The sequence below is a fragment of the Amblyraja radiata genome, chromosome 17 (genome assembly GCF_010909765.2).
Source record: "Amblyraja radiata isolate CabotCenter1 chromosome 17, sAmbRad1.1.pri, whole genome shotgun sequence".
NCBI lineage: Eukaryota > Metazoa > Chordata > Chondrichthyes > Rajiformes > Rajidae > Amblyraja > Amblyraja radiata.
This window is the reverse complement of record NC_045972.1, coordinates 37,295,001-37,316,539: the sequence shown is the minus strand read 5'-3', so window position 1 is coordinate 37,316,539 and position 21,539 is coordinate 37,295,001. Positions and strand designations below refer to the sequence as shown.

General features: G+C 45.8%; 1 protein-coding gene across 1 annotated transcript in view; it reads right to left on the bottom strand.

Moving 5' to 3' along the window:
• The window catches only part of LOC116982769 (cholesteryl ester transfer protein), a 39,710-nt gene extending 19,494 nt beyond the window's left edge, over nucleotides 1–20,216 (bottom strand). The window contains exons 1-6 of the mRNA XM_033036187.1: nucleotides 19,837–20,216; nucleotides 19,087–19,201; nucleotides 14,478–14,609; nucleotides 12,497–12,567; nucleotides 9,498–9,585; nucleotides 5,886–5,955 (exon numbers count right to left, since the gene is read on the bottom strand). Of these exons, the coding sequence (XP_032892078.1) occupies nucleotides 5,886–5,955; nucleotides 9,498–9,585; nucleotides 12,497–12,567; nucleotides 14,478–14,609; nucleotides 19,087–19,201; nucleotides 19,837–19,975 (615 nt within the window). The 5' untranslated portion in view covers nucleotides 19,976–20,216. The remainder of the gene's footprint in view (nucleotides 1–5,885; nucleotides 5,956–9,497; nucleotides 9,586–12,496; nucleotides 12,568–14,477; nucleotides 14,610–19,086; nucleotides 19,202–19,836) is intronic.
• Between the last annotated feature and the right edge of the window lie 1,323 nt (nucleotides 20,217–21,539).

Genomic DNA, 21,539 nt, shown 5'->3' with positions numbered 1-21,539 from the left:
CTGCCGTCAACCCTGCTCGTTTCAGGGCAACGCCTCACCTGATCGTCTGTAGAGGTGATCGTGATCGGCCCAAACAACCGCCTCTATGTCCGTGACCGTCATTCTGGCCGGCGTTTCCTCATTGACTTAGAGGCTATCGTTAGCATCCTCTCGCCAACCGGACACGACACCCGTGCTGGTAAGCGGGGCCCTGTGCTCACGGCTGCTAATGGAAGTACCATTCGCACTCACGGCGCGCGGACCCTCTCGCTCTCATTCGGCTTCCGCCCGTATGAGTGGACTTTCATCGTGGCCGATGTCGCACAACCATGTGGGGTCTACAGGCGTCTGAACATGACGACAACTGCGGACCGCTACCCGATGCCCCACATCCAGGACTTTTCCGCCCACCTCGAGGGTGCCGCCTTTTTCTCTAAAGTTGACCTTGTCCGTGGCTATAACCAGATCCCAGTCCACCCGGACGACGTCCCCAAGACTGCGACAATCACCCCGTTCGGGTTGTTCGAATGGCTGCGTATGCCCTTTGGATTGAAGAACACTGCGCAGGCGTTCCAAACACTTCTGGACAGGGTCGGGAGGGGTCCTCCGTTCGTCTTTATCCTGGCATCCTGGTCGCAAGCTGCACCCAGGCCGAGCACATCGAGCGCCTGCGGACTCTCTTCCAGCGCCTCCTCGACCATGGCCTCATAATCAAGTGCCAGTTCAGCCTCCGTTCCATCTCCTTTCTGGGGCGCAGCGTGACACCTCAAGGCGCTGCCCCTTTACCCTCGAAGGTGGAGGCCATTCGGCAGTTTCCCCGGCCGAGCACGGTAAAGGGGTTGCAGGAATTTGTCGGCATGGTAAACTTTTACCATATTTCGTGCCGGCAGCTGCCAACATCATGCGCCCCCTTTATCCAGTGCCTCGCGGGCAAGCCGCGGGAGCTCAAGTGGTCCTCCGAGGCGGATGCGGCATTCGAGGGTGCCAAGGCGGCCCTGGCCAACGCAATCATGTTGGTCCGCCCGCGAGCCTCAGCCCCAACGGCCCTCGCTGTGGACGCCTCGGACACGGCTATGGGCGGCGTCCTGGAGCAGCTCGTCGATGGCCGCTGGCCTTTTTCAGCCGTCAGCTACGAGCTCCCGAGCGCAACTACAGCGCCTTCGACAGGGAGCACCTGGCGTTGTACCTGGGCCATCACGCACTTCCGCTAATTTCTCGAGGGTCGCGCTTTCACTGTCTTCACTGTCTTCACTGACCACAAACCCCTCACCTTTACCTTGGGTAAAGTCTCCAGCCCGCCAGCTTACATCTCCGAGTTCACCACGGATGTGCAGCACGTCGCTGACGCTCTGTCCTGCCCCGCCTTTCCCTCCATCTCGGTCGTAGACCACACCATGGATTACTAGGAACTGGCTGCGGCACAGCACACGGACGCTGGGATGGCGGACTACCATACTGCTGTTTCTGGCCTCCGGTTGGCTGATATCCCGTATGGATCCTCGGGCACGATGGTCCTCTGCAATGTCTCCATGGGTCGACCTCGCCCCATCATCCCCATACGTTGGCATTGTCGGATTTTTGACTCCATCCACGGCCTGGCCCACCCGTCCATATGGGCGACCTCTGTGCTGGTGGCGGACAAATTTGTTTGGAACGGTCTCCGCAAGCATGTGGCAGCCTGGGCCGTGCCTGCCTTCCCTGTCAGACCTCCAAGGTCCAGCGGCACGTGCGGCCCCTGGTGCAGGATTTCGCCGTCCCTGCGGGCCGCTTGCTGCATATTCACGTTGACCTGGTGGGCCCGTTGCCGATATCCCGCGGTGCCGCCCATTTACTCACCGTTGTGGATTGATTCACGAAGTGGCCAGAGGCTATCCCGCTTTTGCACTCCTCCGCCACGTCTTGCACCCGGGCCCTGGTGGGCAGCTAGATTGTCCGGTTTGGGGTCCCATCGGATATCTCCACCCACTGGGGTGCCCAACTCACTTCCTCCTTATGGTCTTCCCTCGCTCAGTTGTACAGGGCACAGTTGCATCACACCACCACCTACCACCCACAGGCCAACGGGCTCGTTGAGCGCTTTCACTGTCACCTCAAGTCGGCATTGAAGGCTCAGCTCACGGGCCCGGACTGGGTAGACCAGTTGCTGGGCGTCCTGCTCGGGATCCGCACCGCCTCCAAGGAGGACTTAGCCGCTTCCTCTGCCATGTACGGCTCGGCCCTGCGGATGCCTGGGGACTTTCCCCCTGTCATCCGAGGGCAAGTGGATTCTGCCCCGGCATTGCTGGCGACCCTCCGAGAGCGGGTGAGCGGGCTAGCTCCAGTTCCCACCTTGCCGCACGGCTTGCCAGTGTTGCACGTGCCATTGTCTACGAGGGGCCGTTCCGGGTGTTGCGATCTGGAGTCGCCACCTTCACCTTGGACGTGGGGGGCCGGGAGGAGATCGTCTCCGTTGACCGACTCAAGCCTGCCCATGTCGACGTTGACAGCCCGGTGGTGGTCGCGCAGCCCCGACGTAGAGTTCGTCCGCCGGCCGAACGAGCTGCACCTGCCGTTTTCCCCCGACCCGGTTCTTCCCATTCCTCCCGCCCTTTTCCGGTCTCCTGGCCCTGTTTGGCCAGTCCCTCTTGTTAAGCCCGGCCCGCCTCCGCTTACCATTGTGCCTTCCTCCACAGTGCTATCCACTGTGGGGGGATGATTTTTTTGTCTAATTGTAGTCCTGTAGGTCTGTGTCCAAGATGGCTGCCGTGAAGAGAGAGTGGACGCTGGCGCGCTTTGGCTGCCGCTGCTCTCTCTTCACACTGTGTTTTTGATTTTCTGTTTTTGGATTAATAATAATAATAATAAATTTTATTTAATGGGCGCCTTTCATACATCTCAAGGACACCTTACATAGTAATCGGAATAAAACATATAATTGGAATAAAACAAGTAATTAAAGACATCACAATGACACAAATTAAAAACAGAATTCAATCCAAAAACAGAAAATCAAAAACACAGGATTGAATTCTGTTTTTAATTTGTGTCTCTGTGATGTCTTTTTTACCTGTTCTATTCCGATTATATGTTTTTATTCCGATTACTATGTAAGGTGTCCTTGAGATGTCTGAAAGGCGCCCATTAAATAAAATTTATTATTATTATTATTACCACGTGATCTGGTCATCATATCCGGGTCCCTACTCGGTTCCGTACCTTGGCTTCTGGGGGGGTGGGGGGTCCTCTAGCGACACCTGGTGGTGACCTTGGGTAGTCAAACCCTCGGATTGGCTGCACCGGTCACGTGGGCGCTGGGGGGGGGAGCGATATTCGCACGCTTTTTACTGAGTTGTATGAATCTAGCGCCACACTTGTGGAAGTAGCATCACGTTTTTGGCTGAGTTTATTCGTTGTTTTACCGTTGCAAAATAAAACAATTTATTTTACCGTTGCAAAATAAAACAATTTAAATTCACTCACTGTCTCGACTGGCCAAAGTACAACCTTTAAGTGAAAAAGAAATTTGTTGCACATATAAAAATATACTCCAAATATTTATATATATCAATGTGCATGACCTACTTATAAATTAAAACAAGTTTTATATTCCTACCAATGCAAATCTTGAACTCAAGCCTGATAAAATACAGGGCCACCACTGATTTTCCAGCACCATTGGTTCCAGAGCCTTGCTGGATTGTCCATTTTGCTGGACCAGTAGAGGTCACGGACTCTGAGAGGAGTCCAACTGTACAGCAATGGCCCACTTCGGATGCCTTGGAGATGAGATACCAGCCCGGAAGTCAGCTTCGGAAGTTGGTAATGGGAATGGATCTGCTGGCTCCTGCCAGACCGAGCTCCAGAGCCCCGGCCACAGGGGGCAGATAGGACCCACTGAATGGCCGCGGAGGACCAGATGAGGCTGAGATCGGCCGCCTCACCCAGCCTAGGTGCTACATTTTCCGGGGGAAGTCCAAGTAGGATTTCAAGTGCGCTCTTTTTAATTTTATAGACAATAGATGCAGGAGTAGGCCATTCAGCCTTTCCAGCCAACACCGCCATTCAATATGATCATGGTTGATCATCCCCAATCAGTACCCCGTTCCTGCCATCTCCCCATATCCCCTGACTCCGCTATCTTTAAGAGACTCTATCTAGCTATCTCTTGAAAGTATCCAGAGAACCGGCCTGAGGCAGAGAATTCCGCAGACTCACCACTCTGTGAGAAAAAGTGTTTCCTCGTCTCCGTTCTAAATGGCTTGCCCCTTATTCTTATACTGTGGCCCCTGGTTCTGGATTCCACCAGCATTGGGAACATGTTTCCTGCCTCTAGCGTGTCCAAACCCTTAACAATCTTATATGTTTCAATAAGATGCCCTCTCATCCTTCTAAACTCCAGAGTGTACAAGCCCAGCCGCTCCATTCTCTCAGCATATGACAGTCCCGCCATCCCGGGAATTAACCTTGTAAACCTACACTGCACTCCCTCAATAGGAAGAATGTCCTTCCTCAAATTACGGAACCAAAATTGCACACAATACTCCAGGTGTGGTCTCACTCGGGCCCTGTACAACTGCAGAAGGACCTCTTTGCTCCTATACTCGACTCCTCTTGTTATAAAGGCCAACATGTCATTCGCTTTCTACACTGCCTGCTGTACCTGCATCCTTACTTTCATTGACTGGTGAACAAGGACCCCCAGATCCCATTGTACTTCCCCTTTTCCCAACTTGACGAAATTTAGATAATAATCTGCCTTCCTGTTTTTGATACCAAAGTGGATAACATCACATTTATCCACATTAAACTTAATCTGCCATGCATCTGTCCACTCCCCCAACCTGTCCAAGTCACCCTGCATTCTCATAGCATCCTCCTCACAGTTCACAGTGCCACCCAGCTTTGTGTCATCTGCAAATTTGCTAATGTTACGTAGAATCCCTTCATCCAAATCATTGATGTATATTGTAAATAGCTGCGGTCCCAGCACCGAGCCTTGCGGTACCCCACTAGTCACTGCCTGTCATTCTGAAAGGGACCCGTTAATCCCTACTCTTTGTTTCCTGCCTGCCAACCATTTTTCTATCCATGTCAGCACTCTACCCCTAATACCATGTGCCCTAATTTTGCCCACTAATCTTCTATGTGGGACCTTATCACATGTTTATCCGTATTGAATGAGGTGCCGGTCCACCAGTTGCTGGAAAACCAGCAGTGAACCTGTAACAGATTAATGGCAGGTCTCATGGCCAACTAAATGGCCATGGCCAGAATTTGGTGTCCAAAGATCAGAGGTCTAACAAGAGCACAATCTCAGGAGCCGACTGGAGTGTAGCAAAGCTCAATGTATATAATAAAACAGAAAATGCTGGAGGCACTCAGCAGATCAAACGGGATCTATGGGGAATGAGAAAGATCCAGTGTTTCAGGTCAGGGATCCAGAACATTAGTATTGGGACACACCTTTGGGTCCTGCCTTCGAACATTGTCATTAAAACCTGGTCATCCCAGAGCAATGGTTGATGGCTGCACCAGGGACAATAATTTCTGGGCTTTGCCTATAAGGGGCACTCCACCGGAAACCTCTACTTCCTTTGCCTGACAGGCGTAAAGTTGGGTGATAGATAAAAGAGTGCATGTCAGCCGGATGTGACTGATCAAGTTTCTGTAGCGTGTAGCCATCTGTGCTGGACACGGTGCAATTTACTCCAAGAGGAAAGAACAATTTCCAGACATTCAGCACTGAAGAATAGAACAGCACCGCTCATCCTGATTTTCAACCAAGTCCCTCGAAGCTTCATGAATCCATGACTTATTGTGGATTTTGAAACTAACACTGAGGCACATAATGGCCAACATTGCCCTGACCTTCAATGTAGAGTTTTTGAAAGTGTTATTTATAGAAAATTATAATAATACATATTTACCTGTCCCTTAAGAATTTGTCTCAAAGTGAAAGAAACAAAGTCAGTCAAGAGTTGCCTAATCCAGTTGACCCTGTGTGCAGAAAGTGTGAAGAACATAATGTGAAAATAATTTAATTGCTCAACTAGTTTCAATTTATAATATCGAAGAACAGGCCATGATTGTTGAGGTCAATACAGGAAAACAGTGAATATAACAGGGAATAACAGAGCCAGAAATACTTGGCAGGTCGGGCAGCATCTGTGGAGAGCAAAATGGAGTTAATATTTCAAATCAATCTTTCATCAGTGGCAGCTGGACTCTGAAATGTTAAGTCTGTTTTTTTCTCTCTGATCTGCTGCGTATATCTGGCATTTAGTGTTGTTTATATTTCAGGTTTCCAGTCTGTTTTTCTTTGCCTTTAGTTCAAAATTATATGTTTTAATTAATGTTAGAAATGCGCATCTCACTCTACTGGTTGGCATTGATTGTTTATTTCTGCTGTATGCAAGGCACTTCAGAAAGCAATTAAACATAGAAACATAGAAAATAGGTGCAGGTGTAGGCCATTCAGCCCTTCGAGCCTGCACCGCCATTCAATATGATCATGGCTGATCATCTAGCTCAGTATCCTGTACCTGCCTTCTCTCCATACCCCCTGATCCCTTTTAGCCACAAGGGCCACATCTAACTCCCTCTTAAATATAGCCAATAAACTGGCCTCAACTACCTTCTGTGGCAGAGAATTCCAGAGATTCACCACTCTCTGTGTGAAAAATGTTTTTCTCATCTCGGTCCTAAAAGATTTCCCCCTTATCCTTAAACTGTGACCCCTTGTTCTGGACTTCCCCAACATCGGGAACAAAGTTAACTACAGGTTTATTATTGTCACACCTATTGTTTTAGGTACAGTGTGAAGTTTAGTTTTACATGCTATCCATAGAGATCAAATAATACTGTACATAAATACATTCAGAGCAAAAGGAAAGATACAGTGTATCTGAGAATATAGTTCTCAGCATTGCAGCGCATCAACTCCATAGGCAATTTCGCAGTGGAGCGGACAAAATGTACAGGAAAGAACTGTAGGTGCTGGTTTAAATCAAAGGTAGACACAAAATACTGGAGTAACTCAGCGGGTCAGAAGAAGGTTCTCGACCAGAAACGTCACCCATTCCTTCTCTCCAGACATGCTGCAGACCTGCTGAGTTGCTCCAGCATTTTGCATTTAGCACCATGCACAAAGTCCAATGTCCGCAATGAGATGGAGGTGAAATCTACATTATCCTGGTTTATGGAAGGGCCGTTCAGAAGCCCGATAACAGAGGGGAAGAAGCTGGCCCAGAGCCTGGTGTTGCGCCCTTTTAAGCTTCTGTACCTTATGCGAGAGAGGTGCAGGGAGAAGAAGGGATGGCTGGGTTCAGACAAGTCTTTGATTATGTTTGTTGCTTTTCCAAGGCAGCGTGAAGTGTAGATGGGGTCAATGGTTGGAATGGACTGGGTTACATCTACAACTCTGCAATTTCTGGGGGGGTTTTTGCTTGAAGGCGTTTTTTTTTTCTAAACTGAACACAATTCTCACACTGCAGTTGAGAGTTGAACAAACTGTCTGGATTACTGTTTCTATGGTACAAACACCCACTGCCATAAGCTTCCAAGACCTTCAGAAGCAAGAAGGATCCAGATGAAACAAATACAAGCAGTGGCTAATGTATCAAAAAGCATGTACTGTTGTTGAATGTCCATTTACATCTGAAATTGCCCAGAGATCAGGATGCAAAAAAAACAGAAGAAGAAAGCAGGTACGATTGGATTTAGAACACAGAGAAACATGAAACGTCACAAGTGCGAACTCTCCAGAACTGTGAGTCCCTCATCACCCTCTCAATTAGATGCCATCACTTGATGAAGCAACCTCTACTTTCAACCTGAACTTTCCTCCCTCCATCACATGTTACCCAGCCCTAGATCATAATCGTCCAGTCAAAACTGGATGAGGTGGGAGAAAGGACTGACTTGTAATAACCAACCAAGAATACGTGTAAAATGTGGGCTTGTATATGTGTCTGCATATTTTCACCTCATAACATTAAGGGGATGCACTTCTGTGTTTCTTCCAAAAGATGGAAATTTTCATTCCCGGCTTTGCCTACAGGATGAGTGAACACCACCCAGTGATTTACATTAACACAGAATCGTATTAACAGACCCTCAGTAACCCTGAATCCTTGGACAGCTGACATGTTCTATTCCCCTCCGACATCTCAGATTCCAGACTTCCAGCCGTGGTCTATAACTAAAGCAGCTCTCCTTGACAACAAGGCATCTGAGGCATGTTGGAATGCAAGCAGAATGTACTCCAGGCAGGTAATGCAGACTTCATTGACAACAGAAGTGAAATGAGGAAAAAATGTATTAAATGCAGTGCATTGTAACCTGTACTCCTAGGATGGAAGATGTTATTTGACTTTATTTACAGAACTACAGACTGATATTTCACATTTGTACCAATTTGAAAAACAAATTGTGCTCAAAAATATCCACAGGGATATTAAAAATGGGGCAACTGGATCGCACTTTATATACTGGGACGGACTCATACTTTCTGTGCAGTGCCATTCTGTGCCCTGAGGGCTTTAAAGCAAAAGCTTTTTAGGAAAATTAATTTCTGTCCTGCATTCAGTATGAACATTGTAATGAAACTACATTGAAATTGCAACAGTAAAGTTGGATTTTTTCTCCCATTAAAATTAATTTGCAGAATCACAAACATAATGGCTTCCATGTAATATTGCAATATATTACATGATAATTAATTCTTTTTTTTTTTCCACCACAAAACATTTCTTGGTTTATTCAAAAGCGTTAGACTGCTGCACTAAGTGATATAGCTTAAAAAATGGTTCATCAGGAAAATAAATCATTAAAAGACTGGATTCTCATTTAGAGTAACAAGGCTGAAAAATCTAATAATATTGCTGCTTGGATAATGAGCACAATTGGAAAAGTTTCTGGACTTGAACAATCAGTGAAATCTCCAAATTTCAACCAGGAGGGATGTGGGCAGTTATAAAGGCAAGTTAATTTTCAACCAACATTTAAATATAAATTGCTGAAAACATGAGCACGAATTGTCTTGGGACGTTACCCAATGACATTTCAAATTCCAATGTTTAAGAAAGAACTGCAGATGCTGTAAAAAAAAAAGAAGAAAAAAAAGGTCTTGACCCGAAACGTCACCTATTCCTTCGCTCCATAGATGTTGCCTCACCCGCTGAGTTTCCCCAGCTTTGTCTACTTTCAAATTCCAGTGATCTTTTACATTCAGCTAACTGATATCACCTGTAACACTGAACCAGAATAAGTAACCACTTGATTCCTAAAGATCAAATCAATAGTGCTGTCATGAACATATGACCTTATCATTCATTCTCAAAGGCAAAGTGACCATTTTGCTCGTGGATAGTACCATCATTCTACTTTATAATCACTGCAATTAATGTAAAGATTGGATAAAATATTACAGAGCAGAAGAATTCTCAGTATTTCGCATGTTAGCACCAATGTCAGGGATTGTGCGAAGAAACTAAGCAAAAATATCAGAACTTTTCATTCATATCAATTTGTTAACTTACTCGCTCTGTTTTTGCAGCTGCAGCGTTAGCTTGTGGAAGTTCAGCACGCAGTCCGAGACGGTCAAGGCTATTCGGCCGTTGTCGTAAGCTGTGCAAGACAAGGAGAGCAGTCATGGTGACAGGAACCCATTGGGTCACCGTGAATCATCTTATCAGCGGCACATCCAGTTTGTCCTGGTTTTTGGCATGACTTCAAGAAGTAGGACCACCTAAAGCTGCTTTAAAATTTAATGCAAAAAGTATTTTCCAATTTAAAAAAAATATCGGCCTGCTTTTTGGCACAACTGGTCAGTTGGCCTTTGTAATGGACGAACCTTTTCAACAACTTTGGGCTTGAATCATACAGAACAGCAATGGAAAAATGGCAACTCTTGTGTACTGCCTCTGTGTAATGTACTATTCCTTCACTCTTGTACTAAAGTATGACGTGCCTATGTGTAGTAAAGTTTTTACTGAACTGTGTGAAGAATGAATTTAACTGAACCCAAGTACAAATTATGTTTAGTTTAGAGATACAGCATGGAAACATGCCCTTTGCCCCATCGAGTCTGTACTGACCAACAATTACCCATACATTAGTTCCATCCTGCACACTAGGCCCACTTTACAGAATCCTAATAACTTGCACGTCTTTGGAATGTGGGAGGAAGCTGGAGCACCCGGAGAAAACCCACGGGGTCACAGGGAGAACGTACAAACTCCGTACAGACAGCATTGTGACAGGATCGAACCTGGGTCTCTGGTGCTATGATGCAGCAGCTCTACCGCTGCACCTCCAGATGTGACAATGATGTACCGTTGATCTGATGGTTAGTGGAGGAGGCAGGAGGGACATGGTTGACATTGGTGATTTACAGTGGTCAGGGTAAAGGGCATCTCACACAAGTGGTTGGGCAGAAGTCAATCTTCAGGGGAGATGGGGGAGTAGACTAGACCCAGGATGGGTGCTTGGAGGATGAACACTTGGCCTGGTGGAAGCAGTCCTGCTCCTCAGAGCTGAAAGGCATTCCCACCCTCAGCCTCGCTTCACCTGCTGAGATGACCATGGAAAGCTGGTCAACTATAGTTAATAACAAATGAATAAATAAAGGTGGCCAATTTCCCTCCAGGGATGAATAACGTTCCATTGCATCGTTTCGTATCGTATCATAATATTTAAATAAATCCTTCCTTCCTGGATTCTGGGATATGATTAGTGCCTGTCTTTCATTCCGCCCTCTGCTACAAGTGAAAGAGAAGAGAGTAGGCTCCTAGTTCAGATTTTTAACTTTTTAATCTTCCCACCAGACTGAAATCCACCACAATGCTTGCAGGTAAATAATTCAGCATAACACAGATCATGCATGATTACATTGGAGCAGTGGTAGAGTTGTTGCCTTACACTGCCAGAGACCCGGGTTTGATCCTGACTACGGGTGCTGCCAGTATGGACTTTTTACTTTCTCCCTGTGAACGTGTGGGTTTTCTCCGGGTGTTCTGGTTTCCTCCCACATTCCAAAGACCTACAAATTTTCAGGTTAATTGGCTTTAGTAAAATTGTAAAATTGTCCCTAGTGTATAGGATGGTGCTAGTGTACAGGGGATTGCTGGTTGGTCTATATCTCTAAAGTGGCCTATCAAATCATTGTTCATTCTTGTTATTTAATACATCACCAGTATCCACTGAACAAACAGTGTCATGATAAGCCATCACGTTCCCCAATGGTGCCACATGTAAAGTTGCAAGGCTTTAGATAAGATAGCATACATTTCAGCTTCAGGACCCTGCTCCCAGCAGGAAAATAGTTGCTGGCTCATTGCTTGATCAGCAAACAATCATGATCATAAGACAATGCAGCAGAATTAGGCCATTTGGCCCCTGTTCTATTTTCCCCTCTCCACCCCATTCTCCTGTCTTCTCTCAGTAACCTTTGACACTCTTACTAATCAAGAAGCTATCATATCAATCTCCACTTTAAAAAAGCCCAGTGACGTGGCCTCGACAGCAGTCTGGTGGCAATGATTTCCACCGATTCATCACCCTCAAATTCTCCTCTCCAAAGGAATGTGGAAAGATTAAAAGGGCTGTTATAATTGTGATTATTTTCAGGTTATTTTACCCCGAAACTGATCAGGCCCTTTTCACAGGCTCTCACATCAACATCATAAACCTCTGTCAATTAATAACTCAAGCTCCAACTCATCCCGAGCTCCATCATAACATTCCCATCTATATCCCACTCTCAGGCCCGAGACCCGGCTCTGTTCTGGGACGCGAGCTATCGTGAGCAATTTTGGGCACCATATCTGAGGAAGGATGAGCTGGCCCTGGAGAGGGTCCAGAGGTGGTTTACAAGAATGATCCCAGGAATGAGTGGGTTAACTTATGATGAGTGTTTGACAGCACTGGGCCTGTACGTGCCCGAGTTTAGAAGGATGAGGGGGGGGACATCATTGAAACACATTGAATAGTGAAAGGCATGGATAGAGTGGATGTGGAGAGGATGTTTCCACTAGTGGGAGAATCGAGGACTAGAGGACATAGCCTCAGAATTAAAGGACGTTCCTTTAGGAAGATAAGGAATTTCTTTAGTCAGCGGGTGGTGAATCTGTGGTATTCTTTGTCACAGAAGGCTGTGGAGGTCAAGTCAATGGATATTTTATAAGGCAGAGATAGATAGATTTTCGATCAGTACAGGTGTCAGGGGTTCTGGGGAGAAGGCAGGAGAATGGGATTAGGAGGGAGAGAATGGCGGAGTAGGCTTGATGAGCCGAAAGGCCTAATTTTGCTCCTTTCACTTATGACTTTATATGAAGCACACTGCAGGATCATAAATATTAATTAAAACCAATAAATAAGAAATGCACCCTGTAAAGAAAATAATCAGAATCAAATTTGTACATAGACCCCTAGAAAAGACATTTGTTTCACAAGTATAAGGAACTGGCATTTGGCAATAAATCATACAACAAAGCAAGTTGAGCCCAATTTCTTGAAGGACGTTAAACACCACACCCACCTAGAGTTAGACCAAGATCAACATCAGTCTGGACCTCAATTTTAAAATCCAGTGAATTATTTATCTTTAACCTAAGGAAAGAAATAATTGAAGATGATTTGTTTAAACACACTATCCCATAGTCATATCCATTACTCTGGTGAACTTATTGACCCCTGCACAAAGTGTGCACAAAATTTGCTCAAAGAGAGTTATACAGTCACAGAAATAGGTCTATCAGCTCACCAAGTACACACCGACCATTGAGTATCCAGGGTACAGAGTTTCATCATACCTGTAGTTTAGTTTTTAGATTAGAGATACAGCACAAAAACAGGCCCTTCGGCCCATCGAGCCCGCACCGACCAGTCATCTCCGTACACTAGCACTGGTCTATACACTAGGGACAATTTACAATTTTTACCAAAGCCAATGAACCTACAAACCTGTACGTCTTTGGAGCGTGTGAAGAAACCAGAGCACCGGAGAAAACCCACACAGTCACAGGGAGAATGTACAAACTCCGGAAAGACAGTACCCATAATCAGGATCGAACCCGTGTCTCTGGTGCTGTAAAGAAAGCAACTCTACCATTGTGCTGCCCAACTTCACCTCTGTACATCACCGTACTGGCGCATACGACAATAAATGCAATATGGCTTAATTATAGTTGACTTGTCTACTCCAACACAACATTTAGACACCCATTGGGATACGGTGGATAGTTCCAATCAATGTCACTTCATAATGTACAATGCCTTCCCTACGTCCAATCTCAGAATCAATGAGCTTTATAAGTGCAAGATTCTTGTGGTCTAACCGTTGCCACACGATTCATGCATTATTTTTTCCTTCCTGGATTTCTGAATGTAAAACCAAGCTTACATGCTCAAATCCACAAAAATAAATACACACTCACTGATTAAAAGGCATACTAATGCGAAGCATTTAAAGACAGAGGCGGCAAAAATTGATCATGGGTTGTTCCTCAAAGTCATATCCAACTAGGATCATTACAAATAAGTATCAAAGAGATAAGACTTTGCCTTCCATCACAGCGAGGAGGAGATTCGCTGTGATGGATGTTTGTGTAAATTGTGTTGTGTCTTGGTTCTTCTACTTGTTTGTATGACTGCAGAAACCAAATTTTGTTTGAACCTCAATGAGGTTCAAATGACAACAAATAAATTGTATCATCGTATTGTATCTTAAGTGGAAGTCTATACAGTGGTTCTCAAGAATTTGGCAATGACCTTAATCCAAGAGCAGATAAAATCTGAGATGACCACTACTAAAATTGTCATGGCTGTAAATTTGGAAATTGCACTTGATAATACCATATGGCTTAATCATCACTAATAATATTGGGGGGAAAAAAGGTTCAGTAGCCCAAATCTGTTGTATGTTCATATTTTCATCTAAGGATATTACATCTGGGGGATCACTGAGGTGTTGACACTGCAACATGGTTTAGTTTAGTTTGGAGATACAGCGGGGAAACAGCCCTTCAGCCCACCGAGTCCGCGCTGATCAGCGTTCACCCCATACACTAGCACTATCCTACACACGAGGGACAGTTACAATTTACAGATGCCAATTAACCTACAAACCAACACGTCTTTGGAACCGGAGAACCCAGAGAAAACCCATGTGGTCACTGGGAGAAAGTAAAACTCCGTACAGGCAGCACCCGTCGTCAGGATCGAACCCAGGTCTCTGGGGCTGTAAGGCAGCAACTCTTCCACTGTGCCACCACATGGTAGGCACATGGAGATGCAGAGGAGATGGAGAGATATGGATCATGTGCAGGCAGATGTGATTCGTTTATCCTGACATGTTCAACACAGACTTTGTGAGCTGAAGAGCCTTTTCCTGTCCTGTACTAATTCTATTCCATATCCAGTAGGAAAAAAATACATATTTTAATAAAATCTGATTACTCTGGAAAAAAAATATTATGAATCCAAATACAAAGACAGTTTAATTAAAAGTGAATACTTGCAGCCAGTTGGTGTATGCATAGTTAATGGTTCCTTTGAAGGTGGCAGCTACATTTTGGATGGAGATGAGGATTCCTTTTTCCTTGCTGAGGTCCACATCACTACTTTCCACAGACATATTGTTTATCTGCAAACTTAAACCAGGGAGATCTATTATTTCATACACTGATGCATTTCACCGTGAACATCAAGTACACACCGTGGTGGTCTTTCCAGGGAACAATCGGAGGGGGTATATCAAGTCAGACTACAGACATTTGCACAATGTATGGCTCGTAACATGCGCCCAGTTGAATTGCCGGAAGATCTACCATTGTGGCAGCAGTTGCCCCCAAGCTGCAGTGAGATACAGGGTCATCACAGAATCACTGATCACACCATCTTGCAGTGAGGTATACCTTATTTTCAGAGATGCTTGTGGACAAAAGCGGAACATCAAAAAAAAAACCCCAAAAGGAGTTGTGGGGAAAAAAATCAGTTCCTAGGTGGGAACTCGTTAATCCGTGCCATCTCGCCATGAGCTTTTTTCCTTGTGCTACTGCGAGTGAAAAACACAGGTTGCAGTCACATCTTCATCAGCAGTTTCTAATGGTAAACATGAAACCTAACATTGTGCACATTATACTGAGGTGAATGGGCTGAATTCAATTGGCAAGTTATTTAAGGAAGAGCTGAATCACATTTGAAGAGGGTGGCGGGGCACTCCAAGGTTTCCCTGCTTGCCCTCAGTACATTACCTCTCCTGCACATTCTCACATCTTAAGGTTAATACCGGGATGATATTTTTAAACTTTTACCAGCATGCTGTCTGGATTAGATGGTTTCACCTGCATGGAGTATTGGATAAACTCGGATTGTTTTCCTGAGAAACGCCAGAGATTCAGGAGAGACTTTTGTGAGGCATAAACAGGGGAGACAGTCAGAACCTTCTTTCCCTCAGAATGTAAATATTCAACAATAGAGGCCACAGGGATATTCAATATTCAGGAGGGATAGAGAGAAAGGAAAAGGTGGTGGAGTAGCGTTGCTGGTTAGAGAGGAGATTAACGCAGTGGAAAGGAAGGACATTAGCTTGGAGGATGTGGAATCGGTATGGGTAGAACTGCGAAACACTAAGGGGAAGAAAACGCTGGTGGGTGTTGTGTACAGGCCACCTAGCAGTAGTAGTGAAGTTGGGGATGGCATCAAACAGGAAATTAGAAATGCGTGCAACAAAGGCAAAACAGTTATAATGGGTGACTTCAATCTACATATAGATTGGGTGAATCAAATTGGCAGGGGTGCTGAGGAAGAGGATTTCTTGGAATGTATGCGGGATAGTTATCTAAACCAACATGTAGAGGAACCAACGAGAGAGCAGGCTATTCTAGACTGGGTATTGAGTAATGAGGAAGGGTTAGTTAGCAGTCTTGTTGTGCGTGCCCCCTTGGGCAAGAGTGACCATAATATGGTTGAGTTCTTCATTAGGATGGAGAGTGACATTGTTAATTCAGAAACAACGGTTCTGAACTTAAAGAAAGGTAACTTTGAGGGTATGAGACGTGAATTGGCCAAGATTGACTGGCAATTAGTTCTAAAAGGGTTGACGGTGGATATGCAATGGAAGGTATTTAAAGACTGCATGGATGAACTACAAAAATTGTTCATCCCAGTTTGGCAAAAGAATAAATCAGGGAAGGTAGTGCATCCGTGGATAACAAGGGAAATCAGGGATGGTATCAAAGCAAAAGATGATGCGTACAAATTAGCCAGAAAAAGCAGCATACCAGAGGACTGGGAGAAATTCAGAGACCAGCAGAGGAGGACAAAGGGCTTAATTAGGAAAGGGAAAATAGATTATGAAAGAAAACTGGCAGGGAACATAAAAACTGACTGCAAAAGTTTTTATAGATATGTGAAGAGAAAGAGATTAGTTAAAACAAATGTAGGTCCCTTGCAGTCAGAAACAGGTGAGTTGATCATGGGGAACAAGGATATGGCGGACCAATTGAATAACTACTTTGGTTCCGTCTTCACTAAGGAAGACATAAATAATCTGCCGGAAATAGCAGGGGACCGCGGGTCAAAGGAGATAGAGGAACTGAGTGAAATCCAGGTTAGTCGGGAAGTGGTGTTGGGTAAATTGAATGGATTAAAGGCCGATAAATCACCAGGGCCAGATAGGCTGCATCCCAGAGTACTTAAGGAAGTAGCTCCAGAAATAGTGGATGCATTAGTGATAATTTTTCAAAACTCTTTAGATTCTGGAGTAGTTCCTGAGGATTGGAGGGTAGCAAACGTAACCCCACTTTTTAAGAAGGGAGGGAGAGAGAAAACGGGGAATTACAGACCAGTTAGTCTAACATCGGTAGTGGGGAAACTGCTAGAGTCAGTTATTAAAGATGGGATAGCAGCACATTTGGAAAGTGGTGAAATCATTGGACAAAGTCAGCATGGATTTACAAAAGGTAAATCATGTCTGACGAATCTTTTAGAATTTTTCGAGGATGTAACTAGTAGCGTGGATAGGGGAGAACCAGTGGATGTGGTGTATCTGGACTTCCAGAAGGCTTTCGACAAGGTCCCACATAAGAGATTAGTATACAAACTTAAAGCACATGGCATTGGGGGTTCAGTATTGATGTGGATAGAGAACTGGCTGGCAAACAGGAAGCAAAGAGTAGGAGTAAACGGGTCCTTTTCACAATGGCAGGCAGTGACTAGTGGGGTACCGCAAGGCTCAGTGCTGGGACCCCAGCTATTTACAATATATATTAATGATCTGGATGAGGGAATTGAAGGCAATATCTCCAAGTTTGCGGATGACACTAAGCTGGGGGGCAGTGTTAGCTGTGAGGAGGATGCTAGGAGACTGCAAGGTGACTTGGATAGGCTGGGTGAGTGGGCAAATGTTTGGCAGATGCAGTATAATGTGGATAAATGTGAGGTTATCCATTTTGGTGGCAAAAACAGGAAAGCAGACTATTATCTAAATGGTGGCCGACTAGGAAAAGGGGAGATACAGCGAGACCTGGGTGTCATGGTACACCAGTCATTGAAAGTGGGCATGCAGGTGCAGCAGGCAGTGAATAAAGCGAATGGTATGTTAGCTTTCATAGCAAAAGGATTTGAGTATAGGAGCAGGGAGGTTCTACTGCAGTTGTACAGGGTCTTGGTGAGACCACACCTGGAGTATTGCGTACAGTTTTGGTCTCCAAATCTGAGGAAGGACATTATTGCCATAGAGGGAGTGCAGAGAAGGTTCACCAGACTGATTCCTGGGATGTCAGGACTGTCTTATGAAGAAAGACTGGATAGACTTGGTTTATACTCTCTAGAATTTAGGAGATTGAGAGGGGATCTTATAGAAACTTATAAAATTCTTAAGGGGTTGGACAGGCTAGATGCAGGAAGATTGCTCCCGATGTTGGGGAAGTCCAGGACAAGGGGTCACAGCTTAAGGATAAGGGGTAAATCCTTTAAAACCGAGATGAGAAGAACTTTTTTCACACAGAGAGTGGTGAATCTCTGGAACTCTCTGCCACAGAGGGTAGTCGAGGCCAGTTCATTGGCTATATTTAAGACGGAGTTAGATGTGGCCCTTGTGGCTAAGGGGATCAGAGGGTATGGAGAGAAGGCAGGTACGGGATACTGAGTTGGATGATCAGCCATGATCATATTGAATGGCAGTGCAGGCTCGAAGGGCCGAATGGCCTACTCCTGCACCTAATTTCTATGTTTCTATGTTTCTATAACTAGAAGGTGAGAGGGTGAGAGTTTAATGGAGATATGCTGAGCAAGGTTTGTTCCCCCACAGAGAGTGCTAGGGGGCTGGAACACATGGAGATGGTGGTGAAAACAAATATGATGATAGCATTTAAGAGGCTTTTTGATAGGCACATGGATAGATATGGATCATGTACATGCAAATGAGATCAGTTTAACTTGGCATCATGTTCGGCACAAACATTGTGGGCCGAATGGCCCGTTCCTGTGCTCTACTGCTAGGGGTGGATTTTGTACAGATTGAGGTCAATTCACATTGGAGAGGCAGCGAGTTTTATCAGCTCAGTTCATTGATAACAGGAGATTTCAACACAGCTGCAGAAATCCACATTTTGCATGATGTGAATGTAATCTGAGTTTAACATGAAGCGGGTCGTCAGAAATATTCAACTCTCGCCATTCTGACCACACACAGCCAAATGCGCGCAAAGAGTTATAAAAAAAACAAGGAGATAGAAGGTGTGGTAGCCCACTCGGCCCATCAAACCTATCCCACTCTTCAGTACTATCATGGCAGATCTGTCCCAGGCCTCGTCCCTTCTGTCCCCCAGAGCCCTGAATCCTCCAATCTTTCATCAACAACAAAAATAAACCTCGAATGTAGAAACACGGAACTGCAGATGTTGGTTTACACAAAAGTACACAAAGTGCTGGAGTAACTCAGTGGCTCAGGCAGTATCTCTGGAGAAGATGATTAAGCGAGGTTCAGTCTGTCTGAAGAACGGTCCCGACCCGAAACATCGCCTATCCATGTTCTCCTGAGATGTTGCCCCGGCCTGTCGAGTTACTCCAGCAACTTTAAACACATTCTCCATCCTCTTTAAACGAGACACTTCGGAATCTTACTTTTTCAATACGTATGAAACGGAGCCCAGAAACAAAATAGATTTCTCTCCTTTGATGTCGGGGAAGGAGGCGTGCCGGAATGTCGCCTGGATGACATCGCTCGTTTCCTGGTTAACTAGAAAAGATGAAATAAATCAGCCTCATTAAATCGCTGGGAATATGCGCAGCGTCCACCGGCTCCGCCGACCCGGCCTCGGGATTCGGTGCCAAGACGGTGGTAAAACGGGGTAACGATCGTCCTGGAGCGCTGGTGTGTGTGTGTGCCAGTCTGAATCATTTATTGCAGCAACCGAACCTAAAACCCTTTAACACGACTTAACGCAGCACAAAAGAAAGTTCAGTACAGAGAGCGAATCGTAAAAATGTGAACTCGCACCCAGAGCAGAATGGAGCACTCGGGATATAATGCTACATATTTTAACCCGTCATCAGATGGTTTCACAGAGGCCGTCAACTCAACTGTGCACAGTTCAGGGGGAGTAACATTAAATCGCTGCTTCCAAGTCACGCAGCGGGTTACAATCCACTTAAATTGTTTAAACCTGCGAGAATTCGTCCAAGCCACGAACAGTCAGAAACGGAGCCATTCTTTGACACTAATCGCAGGTTCCCCGTTGACAGTCCGGTTTAATTCCTTGCGGCAGCCGGCAAACCGAGCCAGACTCTGCTGTATTGGAGGGCATGTTTGGTTGGGTGGGTGGGAAGTCGCCGGGTTTTAAAAACAATTCCTATCCCGTCCCCAGAACTTACAGACTAAGGCAGCGTCCTTGGTAAACCTGCACATAATGCCGGTGGAGTTTGTGGTTGAAGCCGGCGAGCCCGGCTCACAAGAGAGGGAGGCGCCGGCCATCAGGAAGAGCAGGAGGACGAGCTGCCCCAATGGGAACATGGTGTGCAGCCGGCGTTATTAACACAGAGAGCTGCCCTTGGTGTCTCCAGTGCCGTTATATATATGGAGCAGGCGCTGGCCGCACTCGCTCACACTGCAATCGCCACCCAATGCAAGGGCGTGATGTATTTGCTGCCCATACTACGCAGAGATCCCCACGTACTTTAGAAACCACCTTCCGACCTTTTACACAAGAAGTCACAATCAAAGATCATAGAGCTCTATGGTCACAATCCTCCACCGTCCGACTTAAAGCGATTTGGGAATGATCACGGGTCGCCAACTTGAAACATTAAAGGGGCTGTCCCACTTGGGCGACCTAATTGGCGAGTTGAGGAGAGTTGAAAAAATGTTATGTTGAAGACCTCCTTCAACTATGTAGAAGACCTCCTTCGACTAAGTTGAAGACTAACTACGACTAACTTCGGGAAAATTAGACACCGAATAGTGGAGAGTGAAGCCGATCTCCTTCGACCTCCCTTCGACTATGATGAAGACTAGCTACGACTAACTTCGACTACCCTCGATTATCTACGACTAACATGCTGACCTACTACAACTAAACCTATGAGTAAAAAAGGATCATTTTTTTCCATGGCAACGTTTTTTACTCGCGGGCATTTTTCAACATGTTGAAAAATACGCCGTGACCTAGCTGAGGCCTCGAGTACACGGAGACCACTCTCGAGCATTAAGGAGAGTTACAAAGACCTCCTATGACCTCGTGTCGACCATGCTGCGAGTATGAGTCGAGGGCAAACTCGCCAGAAGTCGTGGATTACGTCGCCCAAGTTGGACAGCCCCTTTACTCTGTTTCTCTTTCTGTCCCACTAAGCTTTTCCCTGCGGCATTTCTGTTCAATTTTACACCGAGTTAGCCCAAACCTGTACATTTAAACCCGGGACTTTAAGACCTTGTTGATTATTATTACATTTTGTTGAGATTTCTGGGACCCCCTTGGGCAATGTGTCTGTTTGTCTGCGGGGGGGGGGGGGGGGGGGGGTTAATGATTGGAAGTGTCTGTCTACCACTGCCGGGCGAGTCCGTCTCACGAGCGCTGCTGTGGGACTCGAACCTACCAACGGCTGTAGGTAGCCACACTCTGCTGTATTGGACGGCTGTACACAGAGAGTGGTGAATCTGTGGAATTCTCTTCATACCCCCTGAATTCCACAGATTCACTCCATCTCTGTGTACAGTCGTAAGCCACAAGGGCCACAGAAGGTAGTTGAGGCCAGTTCATTGGCTATATTTAAGAAGGAGTTAGATGTGGCCCTTGTAGCTAAAGGGATCAGGGGGTATGGAGAGAAGGCAGGTACAGGATACTGAGTTGGATGATCAGCCATGATCATATTGAATGCCGGTGCAGGCTCGAAGGGCCGAATGGCCTACTCCTGCAACTATTTTCTATGTTTCTATGACTCCAGGCTCCGACTGACCAGTCGCTCAGACCTGCCCTCGGGCTGTACGAGGTCATAGTGGAATCCGAGCTACCTGTCAACCCGAGTGACATGCTTCAGAAACGAGTATATCAGCTTCTGGGAATCTGACAGCATTGTCGTCG